The 26,289-nt window shown below is 36.3% G+C and overlaps 1 protein-coding gene across 1 annotated transcript; it reads left to right on the top strand.

The window, feature by feature from the left end:
- The first annotated feature begins 13,237 nt into the window (after positions 1–13,237).
- LOC131659143 (uncharacterized) lies at positions 13,238–13,741 on the top strand. Its single transcript, XM_058928376.1, has one exon. The coding sequence runs from the start codon at positions 13,238–13,240 to the stop codon at positions 13,739–13,741; it is 504 nt and encodes a 167-aa protein (XP_058784359.1).
- The last annotated feature ends 12,548 nt before the right edge of the window (positions 13,742–26,289 follow it).

The raw sequence follows: 26,289 nt of genomic DNA, 5'->3' as shown, positions 1-26,289 counted from the left end.
ATAATACTTAAGCAAATTTATAAATTTTGTCTAAGTCTTCGAGGATATGTCCTTCCAATAGCTTTCAGTAGCCATCATCTTCATAAAAAACTTAGACATTTTTTACTATCGAAACATGGCCATCAGTAGCCATTTTATATTTCTCAGAGATGGTCATCAGTAACCACCTTGCCTTCGATCATACACTCCTTCGAAGCACATATATTTGTTCAACGAAATCTTCAGCTAACAGGCGCGAACTGAGCGAATTCAAAAATTCCTAACTTTCTGCCAGGAAGTTCGCGGCGCCAACAGAGGTTCGCGGCGCAAACTGGCGATTTCAGAAACCCCCAAAACACAGAAAACAGCATACGAAACCCATCCAAAAACCCCCAAACTCAACCCAATCAAGCTGAAAACACCAACCATCATGAACAACAATGGAATATATGTTATAAACACAAATACAACACATATTATGGATCTTCTAACATCATAACAATCATCAAACTTCAATTAAAACACATTTCAAATCATGAATTTACACATTTGTTCATAAACCCTAACATCTCTACACACAACTTCCATGGAGAATAACATACAATCTAACCCACCATATACATCATCATGCCAACCCTTAGAGAGTAAGAACCCTACCCTTACCTTAGCAAAAGCTTCACTTCCTTCAATGGAGCTCTTCCTCTTCATGCCATAACTTTCTTCTCTTCCTCTCTTCTTTCTCTTCTTTCTCTTCTTTCTCTTCTTTCTCTTCTTTCTCTTCTTTTCCACAAAATGAGTTATGAGGTTTAATCTCTAAAACCCTAACTCTTACTATCTATTCTCACTAATGGGCTTAACCCACAATCCAATCTCTTATGTCATATTTCTTCCACTTAGGCCCAATTCATAATATTCCTCTAATTACTCAATTAAGCCAAATAACACACATAATTGAATAATCACATAACATCATGGATATTATTCCCAATAATAATCCACAACTACAATTGCTCCTTAACTTAATTAATACCAACTCGCAATTGTACTTCTCTGAATAATCCGACTAATAAATCCGACCACAACTTAACTGCTCAAATTAACATATTAATCCAAATTACGCCTTTAGAGTAATACCGATAAATCCCAACTTCAACTAATTCCAACGAATAAATCCTTAATAATTTAATTAAATAATTAATTAAATTCGGGGCGTTACACCCACTCGCAAACCTCTTCATATCACCCATCGGCGGTGCTTTTCTCCCTCGACCAACAGATCTAGTCTCATCGAATGGCTCAAAATGATTTATTAATTGTCGATTTGTTCTCAAAATGCTCAAACATGGTATACATTCTTCTTCAATTCTTCTATAATGTTTTCGATCTGTTCATTCAATTTCATATAGCCCTAATTTTCAAAACCCTAATTTTTGGTTAAATATAGGAAGGGCTAGTGTTCCTATGGAGGTTATGGGTTTGATGTGTTAGAACAAGAATTGTTCTGATCAATATTCTTAGTTTTGATGATAACAATGTATATGAGTTTTGTATAAGATAATGTGGTACTCTAATCCTATGCAATTTCCATTTCAGGAAACATATAAAGAGTATGCACAAAATCAGCGCAAGAAGCACTGACTCAGAAGGTTCAGCATGCAACATCAGAACATGCTCTGGAAAGACATCAGAAGATGGTCAAGCAGAATCACAACATGGTCTATTGAAGCATCAGAAGAACTTGAGATCAGAAGCAGAAGCACTGAAGTTCTCATGGTATCACGCTAGAAGCACTTCAAGGTCAGAAGACAAGAAGATGCTCTGCACCAAGCTGTTTGACTCTGATGAAATTCAAACGTTGTTTCTATAAACATCAGATCAAAAGCAAGTACAGGATAGCAGGCTACGCTGACCGACAAAAGGAACGTTAGAAGCTATTAACGGCAAAGCCAGTAAAAGCAGCAAAAGCAAGGCTCGAGATAGTTGACATAAGAATGAAACATTAAATGCAATGCTGTACGGATCACGCAACGCATTAAATGCTCCCAACGGTCATCTTCTCAAAACGCCTATAAATAGTGAAGTTCTGATCAGAAACAAGGTTACCAATTTACCAATTTACGAACAACTTTTCAATCTTGCTGAAACTCTGCTGAAATCAAATGCTATCAAACTTCATCTTCAACCTCACTTCATTGTAATATCTTAGTGAGATTTAAGCTTAGAACTTAAGAGAAATATCACAGTTGTGATTATAGCTTATTAAGAAGCATTGTAATACTCTTGTAAGAATTTATTTTTACATTCATTTGTAAAAGGTTCTTAGAGTGATCAAGGTGTGATCAGAATACTCTAGAAGACTTAGAGGGTATCTAAGTGGAAAACTATTGTAATCAAGGTTGATTAGTGGATTAAATCCTCAGGTGAGGTAAATCACTCCAAGGGGGTGGACTGGAGTAGTGTAGTTAACAACGAACCAGGATCAAAATCATTGTGCAAATTGTTTTTATCTTAAGAGTTTTAAAACTACACTTATTCAAACCCCCCCCTTTCTAAGTTTTTTTCTATCCTTCATTTGGTATCAGAGTGTCGGTTCTAGGTGCAAGCACTTAACCGTGTTAGAAAAGATTCAGGAAGAGAAAAACGCTAAGTTAAGATGGTTGATACTCCAACACCTACACCTACATCAACATCTGGCTCTGCTGAGCAACATAATGGAAATGGTAACAATGGTTATACTAGACCACCAATATTCGATGGTGAAAATTTTGAATATTGGAAAGATAAACTTGAAAGTTACTTTCTTGGTTTAGATGGTGACTTATGGGATCTTCTGGTGGATGGTTACAAAACATCTAGTGAAAGCTAGAGGAGTAAAGCTAACAAGACAAGAAATGAGTGATGATCAAAAGAAAGAATTCAAAAATCATCACAAGTGTAGGACTGTTTTGCTGAATGCTATCTCCTACGCTGAGTATGAAAAGATATCTAACAGGGAAACTGCCTATGACATATATGAATCATTGAAAATGACTCATGAGGGAAATGCCCAAGTCAAGGAGACTAAAGCTCTTGCTTTGATCCAGAAATATGAAGCCTTCAAGATGGAGGATGATGAAAACATTGAGAAAATGTTCTCAAGATTTCAAACGCTAACTGCTGGATTGAGAGTTCTTGACAAGGGATATACTAAAGCTGATCATGTCAAGAAGATCACCAGAAGCTTGCCCAGAAGATAGGGCCCAATGGTGACTTTCAAGATAGCAAAGGATCTGAATGAAGTCTCTTTGGAAGAGCTGATCAGCGCCCTCAAGGCTCATCTTAGTATCAAATACAAAAAGCTGAAAAAGCTATTTGAATCTGAAACTAAGAAGCTGGAAGTGGAAAATTCTGAACTGAAGGAAAAAGTTTTAAAATTATCTAAAGATGATGGATCTCCTTCTGAATCAGAAAAGTCCATTTCTAGCCTGAACCATATTCTGAAAGAATATGACTTGAGCTTTAGGAAGTTCCTATCTAGAAGCATTGGAAGAAGTCAACTTGCTTCTATGATATATGCTGTTTCTGGAAACAAGAGAGTTGGCATTGGCTATGAGGGTAATACCCCATACAAACTTGAACCTGTAGATGATATGTAAATCACATACAAGCCATTGTATGATCAGTTCAAGTATGGCCACTCCCATGATATTAGGCTCATATCACATGCCAAAAGCTTTCACATTACACACACTAAGAAGCATGTGACACAACCTAGAAAATATCATGTAACTCAGAATAAGGAATATCATGCTGTACCTCCTGTTTTTTATAATGCTAAACCCAAGTTCAATCAGAACTTGAGGAGAACTAACAATAAAGGACCCAAGAAAATGTGGGTACCTAAGGAAAAGATTAGTCCTGTTGCAGATATCCTTGGCTGCAAAGAAGACAAAGGAAAACATGTCATGGTACCTGGACTCTAGGTGCTCTCGACACATGACGGGAAGAAGGTTTATGTTCCAAGACCTGGTGCTTAAATCTGCTGGAGAAGTTAAGTTTGGAGGAGATCAGAAGGGCAAAATTATTGGCTCAAGAACCATAAGTACTGGTAACTCTCCTTCTATAACTAATGTTCTTCTGGTAGATGGATTAGCTCATAACTTGTTGTCCATAAGTCAATTAAGTGACAATGGTTATGACATAATCTTCAATCCGAAGTCTTGCAAGGCCGTAAGTCAGAAGGATGGCTCAATCCTATTTACAGGCAAGAGAAAGAAAAACATTTACAAGATTGATCTTCAAGATCTTAAGAATCAGAAGGTAACTTGTCTTATGTCTGTTAGTGAAGAGCAATGGGTCTGGCACAGAAGATTAGGCCATGCTAGTTTGAGAAAGATTTCTCAGATTAACAAACTAAATTGGTCAGAGGACTCCCTAATCTTAAATATATAAATCAGATGCTCTTTGCAAAGCTTGTCAGAAGAGCAAGTTCTCCAAACCTGCATTCAAATCTAAGAATGTTGTTTCTTCCTCTAGGCCGCTAGAACTTCTGCACATTGATCTGTTTGGCCCAGTCAAAACAGCATCTGTTAGAGGGAAGAAATATGGATTAGTCATCGTAGATGATTATAGCCGCTGGACATGGGTAAAGTTATTAAAACACAAGGATGAGTCAGATTCAGTGTTCTTTGAATTCTGCACTCAGATTCAATCTGAGAAGGAGTGTAAGATCATAAAGGTCAGAAGTGATCATGGTGGTGAATTTGAGAAAAGATTCTTTGAGGAGTTCTTCAAAGAAAATGGTATTGCCCATGATTTCTCTTGTCCTAGAACTCCACAGCAAAATGGAGTTGTAGAACGAAAGAATAGGACTCTACAAGAAATGGCCAGAACCATGATCAATGAAACCAATATGGCTAAGCATTTTTGGGCAGAAGCAATAAACACTGCATGCTATATTCAGAATAGAATCTCTATAAGACCTATTATAAATAAGAATCCTTATGAATTATGGAAGAACAGAAAGCCCAACATTTCATATTTTCATCCTTTTAGATGTGTTTGTTTTATTCTGAATACTAAAGATCATCTTGGTAAGTTTGATTCTAAGGCACAGAAGTGTTTCCTTCTTGGATATTCTGAACGCTCTAAAGGCTACAGAGTATATGAAGGATAGAAAAACACTTAGAAATGGGGGTTTGAATAAGTGTAGCTTTAAAACTTGTAAGATAAAAACAATTTGCACAATGATTTTTATCCTGGTTCGTTGTTAACTAAACTACTCCAGTCCACCCCCTTGGAGTGACTTACCTCACCTGAGGATTTAATCCACTAGTCACACAAGATTACAATGGTTTTCCACTTAGATAACCTCTAAGTCTTCTAGAGTATTCTGATCACAACCTGATCACTCTAGGAACAAACTGCTTAGATACCCTCTAAGACTTTCTAGAGTATACTGATCAAAACCTGATCACTCTAGTTCTTACAACTTAATGTAAACAAATTCTTATAAGAGTTATAATGCTTCATAATAATCTATTATCACAACTGTGATTTTTCTCTTAAGTTTAAGCTTAATCTCACTAATATATTACAACAGCAATGTAGTGAGGTTGAAGATGAAGTTTGAGAGCTTTTTGAATTTGACAGCGTTTCTGTATGTTTGCGCAAAGTGTTGTATTCAGCTTCTCTTCAGAACTTCTATTTATAGGCGTTTGAGAAGATGACCGTTGGGAGCATTTAATGCTTTGGGTGATTCGTACAGCATTGCATTTAATGTTTCACTCTTTTGTCAACTACCTCGAGCCTTGCTTTCGCTGTGTCTAATGACGCTACCTTTAATAGCTACTAACGTTCCTTTTGTCAGTCAGCGTAGCCTGCCATCTTGTACTTACTTCTGATATGATGTTTGTGTAAACAACGTTTGAATATCATCAGAGTCAAACAGCTTGGTGCAGAGCATCTTCTTGTCTTCTGACCTTAAAGTGCTTCTTAGCGTGATACCATGAGAACTTCAGTGCTTCTGCTTCTGATCTCAAGTCCTTCTGATGCTTCCATAGACCATGTTCTGATTCTGCTTAACCATCTTCTGATGTCTTTCCAGACCATGTTCTGATGTTGCATGCTGAACCTTCTGAGTCAGTGCTTCTTGCGCTGATTTTTTGCATACTCTTTATGTGATTCCTGAAATGGAAATTGCATAGGATTAAAGTACCACATTATCTCATACAAAATTCATATACATTGTTATCATCAAAACTAAGAATATTGATCAGAACAAATCTTGTTCTAACAATCTCCCCCTTTTTGATGATGACAAAAACATATATAAATGATATGAATTTGCAATCAGAATATCAGATGGCTAAAGACAATTACACAGTTATAGCATAAGCATATAAACATAGTGTGTGAATATGTCTCCCCCTGAGATTAACAATCTCCCCCTGAGATAAATAATCTCCCCCTAAAATAAATACTGGAAGAAATTTATAAATAAAGGACTTCCCTGTGTATTTTCCATTTCAGTTGAGACGATCACATATGCTTAGATCTTCAGAACATTCATAGCTTCTGCTTCTTGCTTCCATAGGACAACTTCTGAGCTTTGAATTTCTTCTTGAATCATTGCATGCTAGATTGTATCAGAACATTGTTGAATGTACCAGAGCATCATCAGAGCATCTCTACATCCTGAAATGTTACAGAACAAACTACACGACAAAAGTCAGAGCATGAATGAATGAGAACATAAAATATGTATCAGAACATATAATATGTATCAGAGCAAAAACAATAATGTTTCAGAGCATATTTAGAACAAAAACATGCATCAGAACATATAAGGAAAAAATGTGTTAGAGCATATTCTATCATCAGAATATCATAACATTCTTCCTTCTTGCTTCTGATCTTGAAGCTTCACAGCACTCAGCTTGCTTCAATTTTCATGAGCTTGTTTCTATATATAATTGCTTTTCCTCATGTCTTTGCTTCTCATGTTGAGCTTTTTAGAATGTCTTCAATCCTGCAAAACACTTCAAAGACATAGAACTTGCAAATTCTTGTTAGAAATGTGGAGACTTACTCCCAGCAACTGATAATATAAATCAGATCATTTATCACATTTTCTCCCCCTTTTTGTCATAACATCAAAAAACATAAAAGATTCAGATGAAAAACAAAACAATATGAGAGAAGGATAAAGGATTTTCATTCATTTGAAATAATCATAAGATAAAAGGGATGAGAAGATAGATGCACAAAGCAGATGCAAAAAGGAAGGAAACAACTAAGACACAAAAAAACTAAGACGAGCCTAGCTTAGACATAATCTTGGCTAGCATGTCATGAATCCCAACATTGCTCTCAGACTGCTTCTCCATAAATGAGCAAAACTCATCATTGATAACATCTTGCTTGTCCATACGAGAAGCTAGTTCAGCTTGATTCTTCTGAATAACCTCTAGTGTCTTCACCAGAAGAGAGGGTTCACCAGAAGAAGCTTCACAACTTCTGTTCAGAGGGACAACAATCTCAACAGCTGCATCCATTGTGAGATCATCATCATGATTTTCCTCAGCAGGAATATCTCCAACAGGATGAATCTTAGCACCAGCTTCTTCCCTAGAAGCATCTTCTTCATACTCAGGAGCAGGAAGATCAGAATCTCCATTCTCAAGTGCTTGAAGAATGGCAGCAAGATTCCTTGGAGGAGTTGGACCTTCAACTTCTAGAGGATAAACAACTTCTGGAATGACCGTATTGGGGGCCTTCGCAGAAGGATTCTCCCTCAGAAAATCAAACAGCCACTTGAAGTCTCCAGTCAGAACTGGATACTTAGGTCTCCAAACCACAATCTCCCTACAAAGGTTGGCTTCCATATCCGCAGAAACTCGTGCTTCTGCAAGTTCATCAATGAATTTCTTTTCTTCAAAACAATATCTCCCCCCAAGACGACTGAACCAAAAGTCTTCATAGTGCCTCAGAATTCCGCAAGGTCGTGGAGCAAGTTCTACACAAATTTCCTGAAGTTCTTGAAAACAAGCATCTGCTTTTATTCTGAAGAATCTCCAGAATCTTCGCATAGCAACATCATTTAATCAAGCATGATGAGCTATTCTGAGGGTATCAAAGACTCTTCTGACATTCCTCTTTACCATTTTTTAGATTACACCAATAGGATATGCTCGGCGAGATTTTATTTTGGTTATAGCAGAATCTGGTTTTGGGACATAATAGGGTTGAGGCTCTCTATCAAGACAGAAGGATGATTCTGCTTCATTCTCAAAATCTAACACTACCAGCTCAACTTCAGGATGAGGCTTGGGTGTGTAATTGCAGTCACGGAGCAATTGCTCATGTGATGCAGAATCTGGAAGATCGGATACAGAAGGATTATTTTGAGAGGTGGAAGGAATGGGTTCATAGTTTGCATGAGGTGGAGGTTGAGATGTGGATATGTTTGTGTGAGGTGGAAGGCGAGTTTGAAGGGGTTGGATATCAAGAACAGGGGTTTCAAGGGCCTGGTCAGAAGCAATGTTGGTTGTGGATGGAGATGAAGGAATGGGAACATTTGTGATGGGTGAATTAGGAGGGGTAAGAGCATTGGTTAAAGGAGAAGAAGGAGGTGTGAGAACATGGATGTTATGGGTGATTCTGATGGGGCTGTTTCTGGTTGATTTACTGGTTCAGGGGTTTGAGCAATATCTATTGGTGCAACTTCTGAACGTAAAGCAGGAACGGAAATGGGTTCAGAAAGATGTATACCTTTAGACACATTCTGAATCGCTTCAAACACAGCTTTAAGAAGATTGAACAGGGGCAGCTGTCATACCCCAAAATTTGTCCACACTTTTCAAAAAAAATCGAAGTTATTTCAAAATTTGGTTTTTATAAAAATCTCAGGTTCATTTACATTGACATCCTGAATTTTATAAATATTCAATTTAAAATCTATTTTAAAATATAATAGTTTACACTTAAATTGTTATATTTTAATAAATAGAAAAATGTTTGTCTATGCTTCATATACTTTCAATTGATTTTTTATTTCAAATAAATAACATAGCACAATTGGTAAAAATGAAAGGCTTGCAAGTAGAAGGTCACGGGTTCAATTCCCGCTTGTTGCATTTTCATGTTTCTTAAGGTTCTTAATCTTGGTCATCAAGAAAGGTCCATGGGCCTTTGGGTTGAATCATTTCCTTTTTAGGACCGGTTTTGACCTAATTCCACTCTATAAATAGAGCCCTCCACATTCACAGTTTTCATCAACAAATTTCATGAAACTTTCCTCCATCAACAATCACCAACAATTTTCTAACTATTTCTCACAAATCTCATTCACACTTTTTTAAAGCTTTTTTTACACATACGTTCTAAAGTTTTCTTAAAAATTTGTTTTGGCCAATGATGACTGAGGCCTCTTTTTTTCTTAAAATGATTTTACAATCTCTTTTTGGCCGATGATTTTTCATATGAGGCCCTCCAATTTATTTTCAATGTTTATTTCAAACCCAATGATGAATATCTGATGGTTCCGTTTATTACAATTTTTACTAACAATTTCATCCCCTCCTCCATAGCACTGCGTATCCCACTCAGATGAACCTTGCTTCTCTCTTTATTTTACTGTTTCATTTTGACTCTTGACTTGTTTACAATGTTGTATATGCTGAGTGTAAAAAGAAGAATTGAAGAATGCTTCTCTCCAACGTTACTAATAAGATTGTATTGCTTTTTTTATTTTGTTCATTCCAATAGGCCACGTGTCATAATTTCGTTCGTTGGTTTGGGGTTTGAAAAAGTCAACTAAGGCTAATCCCTCACGCCCCTATTTCTTCATAATTTTCTTTATTTATATTTTTAATTTTAATTTAATTTAATTTATAAGTTGTATAATTCTGAAGAATGATTAGTGTACATATTTGTTTAAATAAGTTAAAAATTTTAGTTTAAATTATTATAAAAAACAAAAAAATACAAAAAGGATTTCATCTTATTAAATGTTTAGTTTAGTCTAAGTTAATTTTTAATATATATAAAAAATACAAAAAAAATATTTGTTTCAACTTTAAATATTTTTCTTTTTAGAATTTAATATGGCTATTTTAGTTTTTTTTCTTTTAATCAATAATTGTTCGAATTTTATCATTTTAATAATGCATCATTCTATGTATATCCGTCACTAACATTTTTCTTGATTTTTTTTTGTGAGGTACTATTATCTTTGAAGCATTGGACCATTTCATGGACATTTACCATTTATTGATTTTTGTATATATTATCTTTTAATTTCGCTTTAGTTTTCATTTGGGTTGTAATAGTTAATCAGGCTTTACTTTTCCACATCCCCCATTTTTTTGGTTATGTAACCCCTAATCCCGAAGCCCTGTAATAGCGTAGATTTACTTTCCGCACCTTTAATTTCCTGCTGATATTAACTGTTTAGATGTATGGTTTAGTATTGTATGGTAAGATAAAAGTAACCGTTAGCTCGCTAATTCCAAGAATAAATAACTGAACACAACACACGTGATTGCTGCACACACTCACATTTAGGGTTCCCCTCTTGGTTGTCTTTCGGAAAATTATAGTCAAGTCCCTCGAAGCGTAGGGATGCCTTAGCCTATGCTGTCTTCGATTCAAAATCACCTTGTCCCTCCGATTTAAAGATCATAGTCCCTTCGATGTCGCCTTTCGGTAAAAATGATCTTGTCCCTCGATTAAATGGTGATAGTCCCTTCGATGGCTAAGGTATCTCTACTGGTTGCCTTTATGACTATTCATATCTCATAGGACTTCCTACCCTCTTTATGGTATGGATAGCCCCTATGACAATTCGATGACCCGCACATCCAATGTATAGGACTACCTACCCTTATATGGTATGGATAGTACTATCGCTTAAGGAAAGTCTTTAGAATAGGAAAGACCTTACGAACTTACGGTAGGAACTCTTAAGTGCTTGCTCACAACAAACCAAATCAAATGCTTTTTACACCATGTTTTCTAACATTGTCTTTTTAGACATTCTCAAAATCAAACCGTTTTTCTAAACACACACGACACCTTTTCAAACATTTTAAACAAACAAGTGAGCTAAGCAACTAAGAGCCCGTAGATAACTACGGATGAAAAGGGTGCTTACACCTTCCCTTTTCATAACCTACCCCCGAACTCAATCTCTTTTCAAAGAAGGTCTTTCCTGTTCTTTTATACCTTTCCTAATTGGATAAAATAAAAGTCGGTGGCGACTCTTGCTCACCGCAACATTTTGCTTGCGAAAATAATAAAGTCAGTTCACCGTATTACAACTGCTCTCAGGCTGGTTAACAACAATAGTTGGAACTTTCTCTGATCTTTCAGACTTCTTAGCTTCAATCTCAGACTTAGCATTCTTGGCTGCATCAACATCCTCAGCATTAACATGTGAGGGCTTCATTGGTTTAGGCCTCCAGATTTTTGGCTTAGGCTTTTCTCCACATGTGTGACCAACCTGCATGCATTTATCACAATACTTGGGTCGCCATTCATATTCAACTAGCTGCTTCCTTTCCTGTCCATTGCTATCTTTGATAGTAATCTCATCAGGAAGCTTCTTTGTGATATCCACATCCACCAAGATACGGGCATATGATACTCTAAGCTTGTGTGTGGTACATTCATCCATGACTAGCGGAGTACCCAAAGCACTCCCTATCTTATTCAGACTAGATGCTCCCCATAGTTGCAGGGGGAGTAAAGGCAATTTGATCTAGATTGGGAGTGTACGTAGAAGATCCTTCTTGAGATTGAATTCTGGGCTCCACTCCTTGATCAACACCGACATTCCCCGTATTGAGTAAGGTCCCTTCATTAGCACCAGATCCATGTCCTCTAATTTCTTGAACCGGAGTATAAATACCCCTCATCATGAAAATACAGATCAGGAAGATGAACAAAGTTCCATACCTTTTGCATAAAGTTCTTTATCGCGTGCAAGCTCAAATCTGCTCCCATAACATACAGGATTAGGGCATTCTCCCAGAAACGAAGTTCTGATGCTATGTCGTCATCGTTGATTTCCACCTCAATTTCACCTTTAGTCACACAGGGAGAAACGTACACCATCGATCTCCCTTTCGTGGGATTCCGGTTGTCACTAATAAAGTCCACCCATAGCTTCCGTGGCTCTTCATCCCCCGCTTGAGTTGGTAGGGTTGCGCCCTTGGGCTCCTCTGTCGTTACCACCGTAGCTGGTTCCCCAATCACCACTGACCTGCGTGTGTTCTGCTTCTCAGATCCTTTATCCTCGCTCATGGCTATCTCTCCATCACTCTTCCCAGGTGTCGTCTCTGGTAAAATCATCGGCGACGAGGAGTTAGGCGGCATAGTCGACACTAGAATCCTTGGACGCCCTCGTAACCGTTTCGCTCCCATGGAGAGAGAGATCGTTCTTCTCTTTTTTATTATACTAGTAATTTAAAACTGTCATTTTTACTAGTAATTAAAAAAGTGAATTGTGAAAAACTGTCATGTGATTGAGTAGAAAAATTGCTCAAACTGTCATATGAGTTACAAAATGGTGTAATTGTCGTCAATGCTTCACTAAAAGGTATGAACATTAAAATTGTGAAAACCATCCTTCTTTAGATCTATGTGAATTTGTCTAACTAATGTTATGTTTGCCCAGATTGTAAGATAATGCAGCAAAAAATTAAAGATTGAAACTACTACATAGAGAGAAGAAACCTAAAGAATACCTATTTGATCTTGGCACTTATTTCAAATTAGTGATTAGGATGTTGTACTTAAAATTATCATGTCATTATAATGTAATTAGAATATCAAACTCGTTTTGAATAATATCAATAGAACTAATTTTTTATTTTAAGATTCATTTGATTGCACTTCCAACTTACACAGTTTTAAATGTTGCTTTAAGTGGGATTGCGTCTTTGTTGTTACCTAGAGGAAAGAAAGCTCATTCTATGCTTTGAGTTCCTTTAGTTACAATTGAAACATCTACTTGCAACATCAAAAAATGCACTAATAGGTGTGATCTTATCTTGCCTTCTAAGTTTATTATATGGGATGAAGCTCCAATGCTAAATAGATTTTGTGCCGAAGCTTCCAATATAAACCATTTTTTCGTAAAGTAGTTTTTTTGTATGGATATTTCAGGCAAGTCTTACATGTTATTAGAAATGGTTTTAGGCATGATATCGTGTCAACTTCAATAAACTCTTTCGAATTATGGAAATTTTGCAAGGTATTGACTTTGTCAAATAACATGCAGCTGGAAGCTCCCAACTCCAAGGAATTTTCTAAAGAAGTTAAAGAATTTTCATATTGGATGCTTGATATTGGAAATGGTCGACAAGCCTCCAATGAGTCCGGAGAAAGCACACTTCATATTCCTGGAGACTTATTGGTTACTGATTCTCATAATCCTCTTTTATGTCTTGTTGAATTAACATATCCATTACTTTTACAGAACATGAACAATTTGACAAACTATGAAGGGAGGGTGTTACTATCTTCGATTCATGATTCTATAGATATTGTTAGTGACTTTGTTTTGTCGTTAATTCTAGGGGATGAAAAGGAATATTTGAATGCCGACTCGACAATTCTTTCAGATGAAAATTGTGCAGTTCTTGCGGATTGGTTCACACCTAAATTCTTGAATGAAATTAAATTTTTAGGAATGCCAAACCACCTATTAAGGCTGAAGGTTGGAGTCCCAGAATATGCTTCTAAGAAACATAGTTCAATCCAATGGCCTCTACAATAGGACAAGGTTGCTCATAAATAAACTATGTCCAAATATTATTGGTGCCACTAACATTACAGGAAAAAATATCGGTGATAAAATTTACATTCTGAGGATGAATTTGATTCCATCTGATCCAAACTTTCCATTTAAGTTTCAGAGGAGATAATTTCCAATTGCGTTGTGTTTTGCAACGACTATAATAAAAGTCAAGGTCGGTCTCTTTCTTAGGTTGCTTAGTATTTTCAATGCCCTATCACTAAAACAACATGGAAATTGCGGCGGTTAAAAATGTATGATTATGGCGGTTTCAACGGCCACAATTTACGAAAATGGCGTTTTTCTTTAACGCCGTAAATTTGGTTGCCGCTAGGTATAAAACGGCGGTTTCTCACTAACCGCCATACAAACCAACGTAATATACTTTGTGTAAAAATGGCGGTTTTCGTTTGTAATTGATGGCAGTTTAAACTGCCACAAACTTCACTGTTTTCTAAAAAACATTACTTTGTTATGGCATTTAAGACCGCCACAATTTGCATAGTTTCACAAAAAAAAATTCACCCGTACTCAATATTCATTAGCCTGTCTTGTTCGTAACTGAGGCTAATGGATTAAAAGCACAGCTTCAAAATAAAAGTCAAGTGAAACTAAGCCTTCAATGACATTAAAAACTCAGCAAAATTTCCACCACCAAAAAAATCAGCGACACTAGAAATTCAACAAGACTTCATTCATTAGAAAACATCAGCATACAATATCAGATCCTTAAAGCCTTAAACTTTTTATATCGCTTTACAATTGCAGCAACAATAAATACACCATTGTTGCCCCATAATCGAAATGGGAAAAGTCAAACCTGAAGACTAGTATTTGATACATGCTCAATCAATCAAAGAAAACAAAACCACGACATACTTGATTCATATCAACTATATTATGACATCTGACACTCAAAATAAATAAGAAAGAGGTCACTTGTTTTCATTACTTTATCACCAACTATAGACAAGTATACTACTATTTTATGCCCCTTGGATCTTCACTGATTTACCACATTCATGTGCCTCAACTGGATTAAAGTATCTAAGTAAAATGATTCTCCATTTTTGGCTCAGCTTTCTAAATATCTTGTTCAATTTCCTCAAGGAAAAGCTAAAATGTGAAGTGTCAAAGAAAAACAAAGTATTAACATACATGTACATATATAGATTATTTTATCTTTTCTCCTTACTAATAGATAATGTATATACATAAGGTATTAGGTGAGCTGGCAGTTTCTGATTGGTCTATCCAACACTGCTATATATTTTATCCTTAGGCTATTGGACAGTTATCCATTGTAACAGATTCAGTTAGCTTTCTTCTTGATCAATGGAGATTTTTTGTTACTCTTTCTTCTTCGTGTCTCTCTGTTACAGTTGGTTCACCATTGTTGATATGGTATCAGAGCAATAAGCTCCGGTAGCCATTCTTTTCTTCCTCACGCGATTCGTGCTCTGTTTTTTTGCATCTTCCGCTTTCCCTATTTGATTCCTCATCTTCTTCTTCCTTTTCTATCCGAATGGCAAACCAGAGCTATGGTGATTACGCTACCAACTCTGCGAACCCTTACTATCTTCATCCTAATGAAAACCCTACGCTTGTTCTTGTTACACCATTACTCACTGATAAAAACTACCACACATGGGCGCGTTCGGTGCAGATAGCGCTCATTTCCAAGAACAAGGAAAAGTTTATCGACAGAACCCTAAGCAAACCGCCGGTATCCGATCCTTTGTATGCTCCCTGGATTCGTTGCAATACTATGGTTCTTGTTTGGATCCAACGCTCGATTTCAGAATCCATTGCGAAATCCGTGTTGTGGATTGAGACTGCTTCTGCGGTATGGAAGAACTTGCAGATTAGGTTTTCCCAAGGTGATGTTTTTCGAATCTCTGACATTCAAGAAGATCTCTACAAATTCAAACAAGGTACTCTTGATGCATCAAACTATTTCACTCGATTAAAGGTTATGTGGGATGAATTAGAGAACTACAGACCAGTTCCTACTTGCACATGTGCTATTCAATGTTCTTGTGGCGCCATTACGTCTGTTAGGAAATATCGAGAACACGACTATGTGATACGTTTTTTCAAGGGCTTGACAGAGAAATTTGCACACTCAAAATCCCAAATTATGATGATGAATCCTCTCCCTGATATTGACAAGGCTTTCTCCCTTGTTATTCAGCAAGAAAGAGAAATGGACAGTTTTGCTTCCAACATTGCTCCATCTGCTGCTTCCACTGAAGAGACTTCTGCTCTTCAAACTCAGACACATGAGGCAAACTACACTGCTAAGCAAGGTTCATCGGGTTATCGAGGGAAGTCTCCAAGTTACAATGCTCCAAGAGCCACAAACAGGGTCTGTACTCATTGTGGCAGAGTTAACCACATTGTTGAAACACGCTTTCTCAAGCATGGCTACCCACCTGGATTCAACAAAGTGAAAGGAAAAGTTCAAAGTCAACCCTCGTCTTCTGCCTGAACTGCTGCTAGTACCAACAACAGCACAGATTCGCCTTCCCAAAGTTCATCTTCCTCCTCCTTTGGCTTTACTAAGGAGCAATATGATAGCATCTTGGCACTTCTCCAACAATCTAAACCCAATCCCACTGTCAATTCAGTTTCCACATCTCCTTTTGTCCTGCATTCCCACTCCTCCAATGTGAATGGTAAGAATCCCAAACTTTGGATCCTTGATACTGGTGCTACAGATCATTTCACATTTAGTTTATCCTCTTTTATTGATCATAAGTCTATTATACCTATTCCTGTTAGTTTACCTGATGGATCACAAACTGTTGCTTCCATTTGTGGTACAGTTATTCTCTCCCCTTCCCTTGTTTTGCACAATGTTCTATATGCTCCTAGTTTCCATGTTAACCTCATTTCTGTTGCAAAACTTGTTGATAGTAGAAATTGCTCTATCCAATTTAATTCCAATGCTTGCCATATTGTGCAGAATCATTCCAAGGAAATTATTGGTATAGCTAAACTGCACAAGGGACTCTATATCCTGGACTCCACAGCTAGTCATTCTTTAGTTAATAATTCTGTTGCTCACACTTCAAGTAATTTGTGGCACATGAGACTAGTACACATCTCTATTATAGGTTTACATACTGTTTCAAAAGTTTTTCCATTCATTACTTGTAATAATAATAATGATCCTTGTGATTCTTGTCAATTTGCTAAGCAAAAGAAACTTCCTTTTCCAATAGTGTATCTCATTCTAATGTTCCTTTTACTGTTTTACATGCTGATCTATGGGGTCCATTCTCTTCTATTTATGTCTTAGGCCATAAATATTTTTTAACTCTTGTTGATGACTACACTAGACATACATGGGTTATTTTTCTCAAAACCAAAGATCAAACTAAGCTTAGCCTCATAAACTTTGTAGCATACATAGAGAATCAATTCTAAACCACCTTAAAATGTCTCAGAACAGATAATGGCACAGAATTCTTAGCCCTCTCTGATTTCCTTCTGACCAAAGGTATTCTCCACCAAAGAACTTGTGTTGAGACACCTCAACAAAATGGTGTGGTGGAGAGAAAACACCAGCACATATTAAATGTTGCTAGGTCCCTTTTGTTTCACTCCAATATCCCTTTGTCTATGTGGAATTTTTGCATTCAACATGCATTTCATATCATCAATAGGCTCCCTACTCCTCTCCTTAATTCCAAATGCCCTTATGAACTTTTATTCAAACAGCCACCCTCCATGATTCATTTAAAAGTCTTTGGATGTCTTTCCTATGCCACTTCTCTCCAAGCCCACAGAACTAAATTCAACCCTAGAGCTAGAAAAGCTGTTTTCATTGGTCATAAAGATGGCACAAAAGGCTATATCTTGTATGATCTTCATACTCATAACATTTTCATTTCTAGGAATGTTATTTTTTATGAAACTGTGTTCCCTTTTAAGGATGTTCAGCCACCTCAAGATAATACTAACCAAACTTTTTCCCATCTTGATGATGTTCCCAATGAAAACCCCCATACTATTCCTGCTGAACATTTAAATGACACAGTGGACCCCTCTCCTATCACTTCTGTCCCACCTCAGGACAGTAATGTTGATATCACACCCTGTCCTAGTCCCAGTTCTGCCACTGGTTCAGGTACCACACCTGATATGGCTCTTCATTCTCCTCATAATAATGACAGCCACCTTTCTGTACCAACTCACTCCTCTCCTACCCTTAACAATACCTTAGAGTCCTCTGTACCTACCTTATCTTCAGCAGCAGATAACAATGCTTTACCCACTAGGCATTCATCTAGATCCTCTAATCCACCTCAATATCTGTAGGACTATCACTGCTACTCCACCACTTCCCTAAATCAATCTAATGTGCCTTATCCTTTATCCTCTGTCTTGACTTATGATCATTGTTTTCCATCATATAAGCATTTTTGTTGTGCTATTTCTTCCAATATTGAACCAAAAACATTTAACCAAGCCATCAAATTAGATTGTTGGAAACTTGCCATGGATGCTGAAATATCTGCTCTGGAAGAAAACCAGACTTGGAGTGTAGTTGATCTTCCACCAGGAAAGGTACCCATTGGATGTATGTGGGTTTACAAGATAAAATACAAGGCTGATGGCTCCATTGAAAGGTACAAGGCTAGGCTTGTAGCCAAGGGATACACACAAATGGAGGGAATTGATTACTTTGCTACTTTTTCTCCTGTAGCCAAAATTACAACTGTGAGGGTGCTTCTATCCATTGCTGCCATACAAGGATGGTATGTTGAACAACTTGATGTCAACAATGCCTTCCTCCATGGTGATCTGCATGAAGAGGTCTACATGACTCTTCCCCCTGGTATTTCTGTTTCCAAGCCATCTCAGGTTTGCAAGTTACAAAAATCTTTATATGGTCTTAAGCAAGCAAGTAGGCAGTGGTATTCAAAACTGTCTTCTTTCTTAATTTCTTTGGGCTATGTACAATCTCAAGCAGATCACTGTTTATATGTTAAGTCTCATAAAAAATTCTTCACTGCTATACTTGTTTATGTAGATGACATAGTGGTTGTAGGGAATTCTATGCTTGAAATTCAGAATGTTAAGCAGCTTCTGGATCACAAATTTTGCATCAAAGATCTTGGCTCTCTTCGATTCTTCTTGGGTTTTGAGATTGTAAGATCAACCATAGGGATATTCATGAACCAACGAAAATATACTCTAGAATTATTAGAGGATACAGGTTTTCTTGGAGCTAAGCCATCTCCCATTCCTTATGATCCTAATCTCAAGCTATCTCCCACAGATGGTACCTTTTTGGAAGATCCCACCAGCTATAGGCGTCTCATTGGTAGACTCATTTATCTGACTAATACTAGACCAGATATCTCTTTTGTTGTACAACACCTTAGCCAATTTGTTTCCAAACCCTTGGTTCCTCACTTTCAAGCTGCCACAAGAGTGCTCAAGTACCTGAAATCATGCCCTGCTAAAGGTGTTCTATTTTCTGCCTCGAGTCCTCTCAAATTATTTGCCTTTGCTGATTCTGATTGGGCTCGATGCCCTACTACAAGAAGATCCATTACTGGTTTCTATGTCATACTTGGTTCATCTCTTATCAGCTGGAAATCTAAAAAGCAGAATATTGTTTCAAGATCCTCCACTGAGGCTGAGTACATGGCTCTAGCTTCACTCACATGTGAAATTCAATGGCTGCAATGCCTCACTCACCAGCTTTCTCTTCCATAATGTCCAAGTTAGGACTTTGTAGCCTACACAGTCCCACTTGAGGGGGCGTATTAACATACATGTACATACATAGATTATTTTATCTTTTCTCCTCACTAATAGATAATGTACATACATAAGGTATTAGGTGAGCCGGCAGTTTCTGATTGGTCTATCCAACACTGCTATACATTTTATCCTTAGGCTATTGGACAATTATCCATTGTAACAGATTCAGTTAGCTTTCTTCTTGATCAATGGAGATTTTTTGTTACTCTTTTTTCTTCGCGTCTCTCTGTTATAGTTGGTTCACCATTGTTGATACAAAGACAATTCATTAGAACCCAAAAAGAAGTAACTGTAATTAAGTGAGTTTATACTCAAGAAAAAAGCTGAATAATACTAAATTGAAAACTACCGGTCAAAACCATCAAAAGGGGAAACAAGAAGAAATATATAGAAGTAACCCAAACAACCAAATGGCTACCTTTGTCTGCAATAAGTATTTGTGGCTTGTAACTTTAAATCCTCCACACAAGATATCTTTTCAGGTTGGCCATAAACAATTGCAGATGATGAGAAAACCATTTGTGAAGAAGCACAAACATGTTAGGCCAATAATACAGCCGAGAGATCTTGGCTGTCATATGAAAACTCAGAAGCCTCCTAAAATTCACAAAAACAACTTCCATCCAATCATAATCAGTCAAAATGACATTTACATCTGTGAGGCTTTTATTCCTTGTTTTAATTACAAGAAAAACCAAACCATATGTGATACTTTTCATCTAGATAATGGAATAAACCAAGAACATGTAAAATAGGGTAAAATAAAATACAAGAACACCAAACCTTTTTACAATTATGCTTAGCCATAACTTCATAGAGATTTATGGTTCCAAGATTGTTATCGAAATAACGACGAAGATTTTCAACACTTTCACCAACAGCTTTTAGTCTTGCAAAGTGAATCACGTCATCAAATTTATTTCAAGAATTAACTAAAATCAATAATCCATTACTAATCATATAATCTAATGCAAAGTCAAACACACCCAATAAATAAACATAGTAGAAATTGAATAAAGAGTGTGGCTTACACACTACGCCACTTAGTCAAAATGATGGTAATACTTTTCCACTCCATGTAATATAAGGGTTGAAATGTCCTCTGACAACACTTATTTACAATTTTTTAACTACAATCTTGATAATCGTATATGATCAAGATATTATAATTGTCTAATAAAACCCAATTATATATATATATATATATATATATATATATATATATATATATATATATATATATATATATATATATATATATATATATATATATATATATATATATATATATATATATATATATATATATATATATAGGGGACGACTCAAGTGAGAACACTTGGTTATTATGAGAAATGAGAACAATGAATCTAGACCATTAGATTTGATTTTAATAGACTGGATTGGTTTCTCTTTCCATGATCCTTAATATTTATTTTAAATCAACACAGAAAGAGAAACCAATCCAGTCCCTTAAAATCAAATCTAATGGTCGTGATTCATTGTTCTCATTTCTCATAATAACCAAGTGTTCTCACTTGAGTCGTCCCCTATATATATATATATATATATATATATATATATATATATATATATATATATATATATATATATATATATATATATATATATATATATGAATTAAATAGTTAAATTGAGAAAAGTACCATTCTCTATCCTCCAAGGTGCACCATTTATGATGATTGTGATAGAGCATCAAAGAAGTAATAGAGAAAATCACTAAACCCAACATAAGAACAATCAAAAGGACAGAAACAATCAATAGTGAGAAAATGCTAAAGTACATAGTTTCATATAAACTACAAAGAGAATTAGAAGTTCATTATGTTGTATTTTTAAATGATGATGGCATCTTCTATGATAAATTGATGCATGTTTATGCTCTTTTGGTATGACATTGTAATTTGTGAAGTTTACTGCTATGTGCTCTGAAAGTAACTATGAGTTAGGGTTAAGGACTTTCTAACAATGTCTTTGGCTTTGTGATCGGCTGAAATGGACCACCATAATTTTTGCAGCAATTAAATAGAAAAAAATGGTTTTTAATTTTAATTTGATTCTTTATTTGGACTTGAGAAACAAAAATTTGGTTTTTGCATAATTAATAGAACAGATATACAAAAATCACTTAAATGAGAAACATGAAGAACAAATTTCTTTTTTTTTTTAAATCAAGAAATATATTAATAAGCTCCAATCAATTCGAAATTACAACACCAAAAAGCCAAAACAAGAAAATTACAGACCGATTGAAACTTAACTTAAGTAAAACAATGGGTTATTGCTAAACTCATAGAAGTTATAATTGGATTGAGTAATTTTCCCGATATACGACCACCTCCACACAAGCGTCTTACAACTCCAAACTACATCCCTCGAGTTCCACGATCCGTTGTTAAAGACTATGTCGTTCCTTCGCATCCACAAGCTCCATAAAATAGCTAACCAAACGGTACCAACTTTTGCACTTTTGACTTTCTTAGAACGACAAAAAGAGCTCCAATAAATAAAGCCCTCCTTGAAATCTAAACCAATTTTAAAAGGTAATCCAATCCACTCGACCATCTCTCTCCAAACAATACCGGCATTCCGACAAGATAGAAAAGAGTGAAGAAGAGATTCATTACCATCGGCACAAAAAACACAATCCAAGTTCGAGGTAGAAGCAATGATACCTTTAGACAAGAGAGAATCCTTAGTTGGCACTTTGTTGATGATGCATCTCCAACCAAAAGCCTTCACTTTCAAAGGAACATCTATTTTCCAAATATCAATGAAAGCCGATCATAACGATTAGCCGGACCAAAAGGAACAAAATGACTACACAGAAAATGGTAGCATGATGCTACGGTATAAACTCCATCCGTTTGCAATTTCCACACAGTAGAGTCTGGGTGGGATAAAGTCAGCTCTGCCTCGTTTAGCATTAGAGCAATGCTGTTAAGATCAAAAACAAGGGCAGCATGCTGCACAGCAATCAAAGAATCTGCATTTTCGGACAAGGCTGAAGTATTCGGGACAGCAGCTTCCCCTACAGCTGGAATAGGATTAACGCCAGCAGCAGGAGCAAAATTTTCGGCTAAAACAGTAGCCATCGGGACAGCGACTCCACCAATGTCAGGAACAGTAACAACGCCAACAACAATGGCAATATTCGGAGCTGCATCAACGCCTAAAACGCGGTTAACGGAGATACCTAAATCTCCCCAAATCCAAGTCCCATCAATCCATCCACCCATCGAACCGATTGAAACGTCTTGCAACTTCGAGAACTTGAAAAGATTCGCGAAAATTAAAGATCTTTTAAAGGACCACTATTCAACCAATGAGATTTCCAAAAAGAAATAGTGTGCCCGTCTCCAACCTGAAAAAGAAAATTGTTAGTAAAAGAATTCTCCGGCAACTCTTTCCCTAACGATAAAAGATCCGCCCACCACACCGACGATGATCTATCCTTCTTAGCTTTCGAAAAATCACTACTCAACCTAAGATTCACATCCTCATACTGAGCTTTCAACATTCTATACCATAATTCATTAGAAGCACCAAAAATCCTCCAATTCCACTTCAAGAGAAGCGCTTTATTAAAAAGGTCTAACCTTCTAAAACCAAGACCGCCTTTCTCCACCGGACGACACATGTCATTCCACTTCACCCAATGCATTTTCCTTTTCTCTTCCACAACTCCCCACAAAAAATTACTTTGCATCTTATTAATATCTGATATAACCTTCTTAGGAGCTTTGTAGAAAGAAAGACTGAATATCGCCAAGCTACTTAGAACCGATTTTATAAGGGTTATCCTCCCACCAAAACTAAGCCACCGCCCTTTCCAAGAGTTTAATCTCTTCCTAACATTGTCCAAAAGAGGCTTCCAAGAAGAGATTCGCCTAGGATTTTTTCCGATAAGAATACCGAGAAATTTGAATTCCTTCTCCTCCTCCATACAATTAAGGAAATTGGTAGCCACTCCCATAAAGTGCGAGTTAATGTTGACCCCAATCAACTTGCTCTTGTGATAATTAATACTAAGGCCCGACACCATTTCAAAGTTCCGTAAAACCGCCTTAATGGCCCAAAGGTGATTCCAACTCTCGTCGCCTATTAAAAGCGTGTCATCGGCAAATTGGAGAATATCTACGAAACATTTTCCATTCACATTAAAACCCACAAAATCACCATTATCGACCGCTCTTCCAACCAAGGCCTTTAAACCTTCCGCCACAATAACAAAAAGAAAGGGGGAGATAGGGTCTCCTTGACGAAGACCCCTTTCCACCATGAATTCCCTCGTTGGACTACCATTAACAATCACCGACATCTTGCTAGAGAAAACAATAGCCTCCATCCATCGCATCCACACTTTCCCGAAACCCATCTTTATCATCAAGTACCTAAGAAAATTCCAACTCACTTTGTCATAAGCCTTTTCAAAATTGACTTAAAAGAGAAGGCACTCCCTTCCTTCCTTACTAGCAAAATCTACTAACTCATTGGCAATTAACACTCCGTCCATCATTTGCCTTCCCGGAACGAAAGCGCTTTGGCAATTAGAAATGATGGAAGAAAGAACTTTCTTGATCCTACAAGCCAAAAATTTAGAAACTATTTTGTAAATACTCCCCACTAGACAAATTGGTCGGTAATCATCTAAATCTAAAGGATTGCTATTCTTAGGAATTAAAGCAATAAAAGCGGATGTAATACATTTGGACAACACCGCTCCGGAGAAAAAACTATTGAAACAATCAAGCACGTCTCCTTTTAAGAAAGACCAACACTTCTTAATAAAAAGAAGAGAAATACCGTCCGGCCCCATACTTTTTGTGCCATCACAACTCCACACCGCCTCTTTAATTTCTTCAATCGAAAAAGGAACCTCGATCGACAAAGATTGCTCCTCACTCAAAGAATTAAACGCAATTCCATCCAACAAAGGTCTCTCAAAACAATCCTCCTTGTATTTGCTTTCAAAATGAGACTTCACCGCTTCCTTCACCGCATAAACCGAATTAACAACACCTTCATTAGTATTCAACGATCCAATACGGTTCCTACGCCTCCTCTCCTTCACAACATTATGGAAAAATCTACTAATAGCATCCCCATCGTTTAACCACTTCAATCTACTTTTTTGAATTAGCATGTTCTCCTTTAATTTGAGATTAAACCAAATATTCTTTGAAGCTTTTACCATGTTAAGGTGAACTTCTTCCTCCCAATAATCCCTATCGTCCCACTCGTTCAAATCCTTCACATTTTCTTCTATCTCCAAATCAATTTTACCAAAAACATTTTTTTCCCACCATTTCAATCTCTCTTTAATTAAACGAAATTTCTCCTTCAAGACAAAATCTCCTCTCCCATGAACAATAATCTCTTCCCATTCCTTCTTAATAAAACCGTAAAAACTCTTGTCATTAAACCATTCATTATTGAATTTGAATGGTTTTGGACCCCAATCTTCTTTGTCTACCATCAACCACACCGGCCAATGATCGGAAACATCTCTCATACCTATCCATTGGCCAACCACCCCCAAGTAGATATTATGTTATCGGAAACAAGAAAACGGTCAATTCTACTTTTTGATTTTCCATCCCCACTAAACCATGAGAACCTCTTCCCTTTGCAAGGAACATCAACAACACCGGTATCATCAATGAAATACGAGAATTCTTCCCATTCCAAACTGCCACTTCTAGAAGAAATGCCGCTTCTCTCACTTCGCTTTTTCACCGCGTTAAAATCTCCCCCTATAATCCATTATCCATCTTGGTACTTGTTTTTCAACTCAATCAAACGGGACCATAAAACACGTTTAAGAGGCATGGAACAAGAAGAGTACACATTGAAAATATAGTAACAAACTCCTTTCCACATAACTTTTGATCCGAGATACCCCGGGCCACAAAAGATAGCCAAAACAGTAACCTAATTGGTTCTCCAGATGGACAACAAACCCTCTGAGAGGCCCTCCAATCCTGAAAAAGAATAATCCATATCATCCTCCCCCCACATACTTTTCACAATTGAAGCAATTAATTTTTATATATTAAAAGACCCAGCAAGAGAAATTATTCAAGCAAAAGAAATGGGCTTGGAATAAATTATATATTAAAAGACTAAATGATTTATTCAAGCAATTTTAAAAAAGATTTTTGTTTTAATTTTTTAATTGATATTTTATATTTAAATTCTAAATAAATTTTTTTTATTAACTTACAAAATAAAAACAAATTATCATGATTAAGTTTAACTTTTCATTAAACAGACTAACTATTATAATTAAGGACTTTATTATTTTGAAAAAGACATAATAAATAAATGTCATTTATTTTTAATAAATAATTAGATACAAGTATCAAAGGTATTAGTCTATAGGGCTTACACCAACAAACAACTCAACAATCTAGTTATCTGAAAACTTAGTGATACACGGAAAAATAAAATACATCGATACAAGGACTTCCTCCGTGAGCTTGTTGAATGAGGGAGATGCTTAATTATCTATTTTATTATTTGCTATTTTATTGTTTCAGTCGATGTAATTTTTTAAATTTAGGAAAGAATAAAGTGCTATACACAAATAATTGGTAGTTATGGAGATCGTGTGATATTGTGTAAGTTTTTATATTGGCTTTTTCTTATTCAATTAAGTTAAGTTTTTCGGCATTTGATTTTATCAATTATGATATTATACTAATTTTGATATTAAAGTTCCTTTC

The sequence above is a fragment of the Vicia villosa genome, linkage group LG3 (assembly GCF_029867415.1).
Source record: "Vicia villosa cultivar HV-30 ecotype Madison, WI linkage group LG3, Vvil1.0, whole genome shotgun sequence".
In the NCBI taxonomy this organism is placed as follows: domain Eukaryota; kingdom Viridiplantae; phylum Streptophyta; class Magnoliopsida; order Fabales; family Fabaceae; genus Vicia; species Vicia villosa.
Note: the sequence above shows the minus strand (reverse complement) of the source record. Positions and strands in the feature narration are given on the sequence as shown.

What these genes read in the sequence shown, in the direction of transcription:
- LOC131659143 (XM_058928376.1), top strand. Translation starts at nt 13,238, where the DNA reads ATGCAGCTGGAAGCTCCCAACTCCAAGGAATTTTCTAAAGAAGTTAAA.